The sequence below is a fragment of the Sinocyclocheilus grahami genome, unplaced genomic scaffold (assembly GCF_001515645.1).
Source record: "Sinocyclocheilus grahami isolate Dianchi unplaced genomic scaffold, SAMN03320097.WGS_v1.1 scaffold58.1, whole genome shotgun sequence".
Lineage (NCBI taxonomy): Eukaryota > Metazoa > Chordata > Actinopteri > Cypriniformes > Cyprinidae > Sinocyclocheilus > Sinocyclocheilus grahami.
The window spans coordinates 2137007-2147503 of record NW_015505237.1 but is presented as its reverse complement, the minus strand read 5'-3'; the positions used below and the strand labels follow the sequence as shown (position 1 = coordinate 2147503).

Here is a 10497-nt window from a genome sequence, read left to right as displayed (position 1 = left end):
TATATAAAGAATGTGACTGCCTGACTCTATAAAGCAGCAAATTAAACTGAGGAAAACATTATTATTATTTAAGTATTAAGAACACTTCAATGGAAAGGTTCCACGGATGTTAAGGATCTTCATGGAATCATCAATGCCAATAAAAACCCTTTATATTTAAAATGTGCTAGATTAGAGTTCCTTGGTTTGTAACATTAACAAAAGCCTTTTTGGTGCTACTAGAGCCATTTTTAGATTTCAAAGGGAACCATGCACTGAAAGTGCTGTAAATAACCTTTTTAATATAGTGTATTTTCATTAATATATTTTTTATGTTATTTATTAATATTATGCTTTACCTCTCTATCGTGGTCTCATATGACCTTGTAGCCTCTTTTAAGGTTTTACATTTACAAAAAAGAAATACATAAAAATCAGGTACTTTTATTTTTATTGACATTGTGTTTGTCTTTTCTTTCATCATTGTATATATTTTGAGTGGTAGTTTCTCTCAGCAGATGATGAGGTTTGGTGGGAGCGACAGCAACTGTCTGGATAGAAATATAAATGAGTTTAGAGTAACAGTGCATCTCTCTCTTTTATATGTAAAAGCAATTATGTTCATGAAGGCCAAAAGTAGAAATGTTAAAGAAAAAAGTAATAAAAAGGCATAGCTTTAATGGTTTTGTGACTGGCCATGTTTATGCATAAACCAAAGTGATAATTGACAACTCCAATAAAATGGATGACAAGTCCGACCGGGCCAGTATGGCGCTACCAAGAGGACCTGCTCCTCGTCCTCCCTGACCTTGCACAGTGTCTGTGCGAGAAGTCTCACTGGGGGAAACGCGTATTTGCGTAAGCCCCGAGGCCAGCTGCACGCCAGTGTGTCCGTGCCGAGGGTCCCCTCGGCCAGGGAGTAAAACAACTGGCAATGGGACGTGTCTGGGGAGGCAAACAGGTCTACCTGAGCATCCCCAAAGCATCTCCAAATCAGCTGGACTGTCTCGGGGGGGAGTCGCCATTCTCCCGGAAGGGCGGGCTGACGTGAGAGCTCGTCGGCTGCACGATTGAGCTTGCCTGGGACATGAACGGCGCGTGGGAACACAGGGGCATTCCCAAAGCGTTTTGCGATGCAGCTCGAGTTCTTGAAGGGGAAACACTGCATAACTATAGACTGGTAGGAAACCAGTTACAATTTAAAAGTTAAAACTTATAGATATATTTATTTCAAGAAGGATATCAAGTACCTGTGTGTAATTGAGCTCTGTAAAGTCAATAATGAGGTGGCTTTGAAAGACTGTAACCAAAAGAGGAAATAAAGGTCTCTAAACTCCAACAGAAAGAACTATTTTAGCATTCTTCAGAACAATATGGTTCTAAATAGGACTATATGTAGGAGTATGACTAAAGAACCTTTAAAGAACCATAATTTTTTAGAGTATATTTTTTAGGCCTAACTAAACACATACCCACACAATGACTCTTTCTTAACGAAAGACAGCAATATGATTGTGAAGAAGGTGAAATGTCACGACCAGGTCAGTGAGAAATATGGTTATATGATCCCATTGGTGTGAGTAAACAGGAGACCCCAGGACTCCTAATCCCCAGTGAGGGTCTCAGAGCCTCTGGCCACATCTTTCCCAAAGCCAAAGGGAATCCAACTCATGCACTGATAACCAGTTAATCCCCTCAGTTCGTTAAAAAGTATTTTATCTTCAACCAGCTCCATTCCAAACAGCATCTCTCTACATTTCCACTGAAATTCAAAGCAAGAAAAAAAATCAATGGTTTGACCAAAAGAGTACAACATCAGAGAACCACAAACATGCCCTATCGCTATACCAAACAGAAATCCTCTAATCCAGCTAATGGTTACCCTCCTGTCTGTTCACTTCCTGTCAATCCCCAATCAAAACCTGTCGTGTTAATATAAGCGACAATCAGTGGTCAAAACACAGAGGAACCACCATTGAAAGCATATCTAAAATCACCTGAGTATAGAAGGAAACTACAATCTGTGCACCCCTGACACACTCGTCTGAGACCCGGACACTTAAAACGGAGGTTGCTGGTTAATAAATCCTAAAGGAAATCAATGTATTTTGGGGAATATGATGCCTCTCTTATCAGCTCCCCCAGAGGATTCACCGATTTCAATGAGAAGTCAGGCTTTTGTGGATCAGGGCAGAGAGATGATGTTCATAAACTGCTAATGCTGTATATCTGGCCCATGTTGGGGGCATCTCATCTTTAATCACTTTAATGCTGTCCGGCACCACAGATAAGGAGAAAAATTACTGAGAAGATGAGAACTCTGCACAGGAAAGGATCTGATGTATGTGATGGTATAGGAGCAAAACCATCCCGTCACATCACCCCATCCCACACAAAGAGCATTAGTGCTAAATATGTGCTGAACTGATAGAGGCTGTGTAGGTGTGTAATCCTGCATGCTTACACAGGACAGAAGCAAAATAGAGTTGATTTTTTTTTAAGAATAAGCAAAACAAATAATCTTCATACAAAATAATAAAATCAGATTTTTCAAAAAAATATTGTAGAAGTCTTTCTGACGAAACATTCACTGAAAGAAAACATTATGAATGTAGAGTAGAGCAGAGTGTGGTAAAATAGGGTACAGGGACGATAGGGTACAGAAGACAAAACAACATCAGGGTAACATAACACTAAAATAATGTAATAAACATTAACTAAGCATCTTAAAATGTAACAAAACGCCCTAATGTACATTACTGATAACAAAAATAAGAAACAAAATTGATGGGCTATAAAATAAAGATCGGCTTCTGGAAATGTATTTATACTGTAAATAAGGTAATTCATATCTTTTATCTTTTAATCATCCAAACATATTCACCACTAGAATAAAGCACATTTTTGTATAGAATGAATCAGTCCTTTCTAAGAAAAGAGCGAGCCGTTCAGCACAAGCCGATTCACTGAAATAAATTGAATATTCTTAATAAATTTCTTAATTTATTATTAAATCGAGTCTTTATTTACCTGTTTCTCGTGGTTTCTCATTAAAATGCAATAAAGTAAATAGTATAAATTGCATTACTAATGTCATAGAATAGCATAGTTTAATAATAGCGGGGCACGTTGTAACGCAGTGTTTCAACGTTCTCTATCTGCACAACTGGAATTTAAAACTGGTTAGTGTCTTCTGCTAGTTAAGGAAGCATTAAAAAAAAACTATCTAAACTAAAAAAAAAAAAACTAAATCTAAACTGATAAATTGGAGATTTGAGATCAAAATAATAACAGATTTGTATCATTTTAAATTAATAATAAAAACTGAGATTAAGATTTTTTCTTAAGCCAGAAATTTACTTTTACTATAGTAAAATAAATGTTCAGCGATATTTTCAAAAGATTGTTGATTTTTGGTGCACTTTTTTCTCTATATAGTGTTGATATGGTAACTAATAAATACTGCAAATTTTGTTATGCTAGCATGTGTGGAAATCTTTAAACCACTTGTGTTACAATTAACCCAGTTTTACTTTGTGGTCCACGCTCCCCTAGTTAAGCTGTAGCAGCATCGCTAGTAGACCAAGTTGGTATTTTCACCTTATTTATAGCATAAGAGGTTTGTGGTTTTATTTACTTCCAGTTATTTAGCTGAACAAAAACAGCCACTTGATATTGCAAGCTGGTATTTATCACATTGTTTTAATCTATTATCGTAATTATGAACACAGGTCTGTAGCACAAATTGTTTTATCATTTACTGCACTTTGTTACTCTTCTATTTATTTTCCCATAGCAGCTAATGAAATGGAAATCTCACACATTCGCAGAAAATAGCTTACTTACACGTTGCAAAATAAGGTTTGGAGGAGCAAAATGGGGAGGTAAAAGAGAACTTAAAATATAGTTACAGTGATGATGACCTATTGAGTCACACAGAAACAAGCATGATTGCTCATTTTCAGAGCGGCATAACTCACCTGTGAAGCTGCCCTCTGTTTTTGGTTAACCATATTTTCTTATCTTCACCTCTTTCATTTTCATATTCTCATAAAGCCTGGCTGGTAATTGGCACTTGGCTAGCATGCCTGGCTGAACTCTTTGTGAAGAAGGAGAGCTCCAAATGGGACATTAGGATAACACACAGGACCTTCAATGAGTAATCAATCATGTTGTTCTTGTTGTTATGCAAATGATTTGTTGACTGGTTCTGAATCAATTAGCAGCATTCATTAATTAAAGACGAGGTGATCTGGACGACGTCAGAGCGGTGGGTAAATGTGCAGTGGGAGTGTGATTAATGGTCGAATAAATATCTACTCTCCCGAGACACTGCCTGGATATATGTGCTTTTGTGGTGTATGTTTATTCAAGTTAATATTGACATTTTGAGTGATCTGTGCATCTGTGTTTAAAAGGAGTGGTAGTTAGAGTTAATATTGCAATGCTTTGGAATATTTTATTCTGATTGGTCCATCACAGCATTCTGCAGTAACTAATCTGTGTGATCCATAATTGAGTAATTATTTCTCAGACACACATTTTGTTTTAGTTTAATGTGAGGAAACAGAAAGGAAAAGTCTAAGATTTCTAATGATATAATTATGTTTCTGCTCCAAACTGTTATATATCTTCAAATACCCTATATGTTTTGTTTTGACAGAATTAGTAAATTTATTCAAACATATTTAAGACATTAAGCAGATGCGTGGATGTGAATGGTTGACACAAAAATTAAAACATCATCAAAAACGCTGACTGCACATGCCCCTCCATGTTGCTTTATAGGTAAAAAAAACAAAAAAAACAGACCACCGTTGCCTGTGTGAACAGCTTATTTTTGTACCAGTAAAGTCATTCCGGTAATTTTACGGCAATTTACTGGTATTAATATGTGAAAGGGGATATTGATATACTCTTCCCTAAAATTAATGTAACTGTAACTTTTAATGCATTGTAAATGAAACGTAATGTTGCCTTATTAATTCATGCAATAACCATTCCTCTGATGTTCCTTCATGTTTTGTGGTGCTGCAACTGGTAGTAAAGAGTAGGGTTGTGCAACATTGAAAAAAACTGACATTGTGATATTCTACATTGTGATATGAAAAAATACAGGGATTTTACCAGATGATATGAATATCTTTATTTAGAAAAAAATGTATCGTACTAGTGGAGTGCTTTTGTTGGCTCATCTGCATAGAAAATCAATCATAATGATAAAAGCTATAAAAATTACTCTAAAGATATTTTTGAATGTGAAATCGTTTTTGGACTGAACAATTTGGCAATCAAATTTGGATTATTCATACTTGTTTTTTTCTTTTTCTTTCTTTCCTTTTACACTTGAAAGGCTGCATATTGTGATATTTGATGATCTGTTCACTCATGCTCATGCAAAGCTACAAAATATGATTTGTTTTTGTACTAAAATTGACCGTTTGAAAGCTAAGACTTTTTTCCCCTAAAAATAGCATAAAATAAAATGCTATTTCTGTTTATTGTTGCATTTCTCCACAAATGGCTCATTTTGACCTCATAATTAAATTGATAAAGTGAATCACTTACTGTTGTAAATCTAAAATAAGGCTTTTTGCTTTGGTTCTAAAGCTTGTTCGTGCCAGCTGCAGTCACACTATCAGTTATTTTTTGATCAATTATGCAGCCCTAACCATGTCACAGAGACTGCACAAAAATTCATATTCCAACATGTTCTCCTGTTTTTTTCTCTGCGTGTTCATTTTTCACTTCCGAACTGAGTGAAGTAGGAAGAAAAAGTACTTAAATAACAATCTTTGCACCTAACATAACCTCCGGCGACAGTAGCAACACACACACCCACAATTCCACTTCACTGCAGTTTGTTCACACCTTACTTGTGAAAACTCTGCCTCCTCAGGCTACCAACTGCTCCCTTGCTGCAGAACAAGGGCAAATCTGGACCGCCAGACACCACCACTGAGTCATGCTAACACATACACGCTGCCCAACATTTCCTTCAGCCCGAGACTACATACCCTGTTTCCTGCAGAGGTAAGGGTGCACGAGAGAACGTTTTCCCCATCCTAGCAATGCCACGCAGGGAAATTTAACATGCCGTCAGGCTTGAATAACTGGCCTTTGATCACAGGCCTCTTAATCTTTGCACAGACACCATCGCAGTTCGTCATGCATTCCTCCCGAATCAAACCCAAAAGCTGCTTGTTAATTCTTAACCTGTCTAGCGAAATTTGAGCGAAAGTCCCCATCCGAGCTGAAATAATTACCCCCTTTATTGAAGAAAAATTAACCCACACCCCTCTGCTGCAGCAGAAAGCACCACCGGGGCCTCCGAGGTTCCCTTATCTCCACAAGTAATAAACATTCCAGTCCCTCAAGCTTCCAGTGCGAGTGACTGAAAAGCAGACAAAAATTAAATAAATAATTAGAAAATCTCATGCATGCTGTGAACTTCTTTTTACCCAAAGCTTTCAATGCTGCTGATAATCAAAAAGAGGTATTACACAGAGAACAATCAATCGTGTGTCTGTGCAGATCTTATACACAAGCATAATTAAGATTATATATCCAGCACTGTATTTAAAGGAATAGCTCACCCAAAAATGAAATTTACTCACCCCCAGGTCATCCCAAGATTTTGTTTGTTTCTTCATCGGAACAGACATTAAGGATTTTTAGCATAACATCCCTTGCTCGGCAGTGAATCCTCTGCAGTGAATGGGTGCCGTCAGAATAAGAGTCCAAACAGCTGATAAAAACATCACAATAATCCACAAGCAATCCACACGACTCCATTCCATCAATTAACATCTTGTGAACATCTTAATGATGGATTTGTTTCTTACAAGCATGCAGGTTTTCGCTTTACAATACATTAATTGATTGACTGGAGTCGTGTGGATTATTGTGATGTTTTTATCAGCTGTTTGGACTCTCATTCTGGCGGCACCCATTCACTTAAGTGGTTCCATCGGTGAGCAAGTGATGTAATGCTACATTTCTCCAAATCTGTTCTGATGAAGAAACAAACTCATCTACATCTTGGATTGCCTGAGGGTGAGAAAGCTTTCAGCAAATTTTCATTTTGGGTGAACTATTCCTTTAAAGAAATGAAATTATTCAAATTATTCTTTTGTCTGTGGCCTTGCAGATGGATAAGGTGCTGATTATGTTCACAGGGGAAGATGCGTTTTTCCCGCACGCCGCTACTTTCACACTCACACCCTTTCTAAATATTGAATCAAATAAAACTGAAAAGACCACATTATCCAGAGGATTCAAGGCAATTTGCATATTCATTAGAATTAATTAAAATTCGTTGCTGTCTCTATTTTTTTCTTTATTTTCAGCACTCAAGAGGGGCAAAACACAAAGAGGAAACAATCAGAATTAACAATTGGAGGGAGAGAGAGAGATTTGACATCGTCACCAGTGCAGGAGTCTTGCACAGGAAATGTGTTTTCATTCCAAATCAAGCCCGGATCCTTGTAATGAGATCTATTCAAAATTAAGCAAACATGGTTGCTTTTTGAAAGCCTGGCCACTTTCTCTGAATTTGAGGGAGTTTGTGTGCCTTTTCAGAAGGAAATTTAAATTTTCAATGCCGCCCATGCCCCGCGCCAGACGCACAAAGACCCCCGGTGGCTTTTTGTGTGTGAGCCTTGATGTATGAAGCAGTCAATCAGTCGAGCTGAATGCACACACGCCAGCGAGAAACACCTTGATGCATTTACAAGAGTTTAAGTGAGGTATTGAAGACCGCAGGACAGGTATGCGACGAGGTTGATGGCTGCTCTGTTGTCTAATAGACAACATCAAGATCTCTTTAACAAAGTTAAAAGGAAGTTGATGTACCACCAACAATACTTGTTGTTCTGCATACCTGTGAATTCGGGAAAGGTCGCTGTGTGATTTTTGTTAAGGGCTTCGTGCCATTTCTCAGATTTCGTGAAAGTGTGCCATTTAAATTAAGTGGCAAAGTGTCACCGTGACAATGCCGCCCAGTCTCAAGCTGCCTCGAGTGAACTCTGGCACTTGGAAAGCTGCCTGGATCCTTTTCCTGAAAAAAATGTGGTAATTTCATTCAGTCTTTAATTTTTTATAAAGTACTACTGACAAAACACTCTTTAATGGCTGGGTTTTGACACAAATTTCACGATTTGATTTGATTCTCATTCACAAGACAAAAACTTGACAGATTTATTCAAACATACATTAAACATTGAAGAATAAACATTATACTGAATATGTTATATGTTGCATATATTTAGCAAAATGCTCCTCTCTAGAGTAAATTTTTCTAGCTGACAAATGAGTTTATGGTCACCGAATATGTTTTTTTTGTTCTTAGGTAAATAAGACTTTACCTGACATATTGTTTAAGCATTATATTGATGTCTTTGCGTGGTTGAAACATTGATTGAAATGAGTTTATGGTCACCGAATATGTTTTTTTTTGTTCTTAGGTAAATATGACTTTACCTGACATATTGTTTAAGCATTATATTGATGTCTTTGCGTGGTTGAAACATTGATTGAGCGATTACATGACACAGGAATACGGATTTCGGTAAGTTGTAATATTTCTTTTAACTAACCTAATAAACTAATGTTTATTCATGTTTATTTCATGTAGAAACTGGTATTAAAGCAGAGGAGATGATCGGTTCAAGTTAAACTGCACTAGCGATCTATCACTCCACATTAAACATCGCCAAAATGGCGTTTATTGTTTGAATATTGTAATAAAATTGACAAAATTTGAAATCTGAAACTTTCATATCAAAAGCACAAAGCTTACTGCGATTTATTGGATGGGAGGTGTGCTATTAATGTTCCATTCATTAACTGAAAACAGGTTAAACCAATTGATTCTTGGGATTTAAAAATCAATATCGTTTCGTAAAAATGAGAATCGATTAAAATAGAGAATAGAGAGAATTTATATTTTTTTTACCCAGCATTATTAAATAGATATTAGGGCTTTTCACATTGTACTTAGTCATTCTAAACCGGCTTTTAATCCCGGGTAAAGGTACATTTCACACATGTAATTTAGAAGCAGGTTAGTCCATTCGGTTGGCAAATTCAGAATTTGGTTCTAGGCATCAGTTATTGATTTAAATGTAAGATTTAGCAGTCAACTTGCAGGTTTGGAGTTTAAGCGGACTAAATGATTGGTGAAGTCCTGCATTCATCAGAGAGAATCTGTCATTTTCACCAATATAGGTCTAGTTTTGAGATTTTGATTAAACGTTACTAGGTCAAAACATCAAAATAACAATATAAGTGAAACATATGCACAGAATTATGATGAAGTAAGTTCCAAGGTGTATCTGATTGATTCACTCAAAATAACCAGTTTGTAAGAAATCAGTAAAACTCATCACAAAGTATGTTTTTGAGTCACTGAAATAACCTGATTCATAAAAGCCATTTGTTTGGAAATTGGACGACTCGTTGTACTATTGAGTCTCATAAAAGAATTGGCTCACAAGAGTCATTTGTTCAGGCTGCACTACTCCTGTTGTATGTTTTTGAGTCACAAAAATGGACCAACTGGTAAGAATAATTTGTTTGGGAATCAGACAACACTTGTTAGGCAGTATGTTTTTGATTTACCAAAAATAACGGATTCATTCATTTAATAACCAAAACTACACTGGTCATGCTGAGAGTCATTTGTTTGGGAATCAGACTAAACTGGTTGCTCTGTACTTTTTTGATTCACTGTAAAGATCCGACTCACAAGAGTCATTTGTTCTGGAACTAGACTACACTTGTCACACTGAATCTTTTTGATTCACTAAAAACAACTGACTGTCAGGAGTAATTTGTTTGGGAATCAGACTACACTTGTCGCATTGTATGCTTTTTAAATCACTAAAAATATTTAGCTCATAAGAGTCATTTGTTTGGGAAACAGAATACACTTTATGCGCTGTATGTTTTTGCACAGTTTTTAACCAAAACTTTCATTTGGATAATCAAAACATACTTTTGACCTGGTTTTGGGCACTTACGACCAGCTATGCAGAGCACCAGTCTAGGCTGATGTGAGGTATTTTGTGGGGTATTTTAAGCAGGATATTACCATAATAAGAGATTCAGCAGCCATTATACAGCAAATGCATTCGACAATACCGTAGAGTCTTGTGACGAGGTAAGAGCCGTTCTGACTCTGAACAGGACTTAGTGTTCCTGAGAGGTTGTTGTGCTGAGTCGATCTTTAGCCCTTTAAGTGTTGTCTTGTTTTATTCATGCTTCAGATATGTATTAGCTTTACTGCTTCTAACAAAAACCTCTAGGGAAGAGCAGTGAGGGAGCAGCGAGCAGATGATAGAAAGAAGCATAAGAACCATTCAGAGAGAGAAAAAAGCAAACAGCATATGTGCATTAGGTGAACCCAGATCTCACAACGGACAGTGATGTTCTGGGTATTACAGTCATGAATACTGCATTGCCTTACTGTTAATGTGGCGTGCCAGAGACTGTTGTTCTCTCCATTGATTCATGCTC

At 36.8% G+C, this 10497-nt stretch overlaps 1 protein-coding gene across 1 annotated transcript in view; it reads right to left on the bottom strand.

The window, feature by feature from the left end:
* Window positions 1–1582: 1582 nt before the first annotated feature.
* LOC107584335 (transcription factor E2F3-like) overlaps window positions 1583–10497 on the bottom strand; it is a 44269-nt gene continuing 35354 nt past the window's right edge. The window contains exon 6 of the mRNA XM_016270911.1: window positions 1583–1741. Within this exon, the coding sequence (XP_016126397.1) occupies window positions 1583–1741 (159 nt within the window). The remainder of the gene's footprint in view (window positions 1742–10497) is intronic.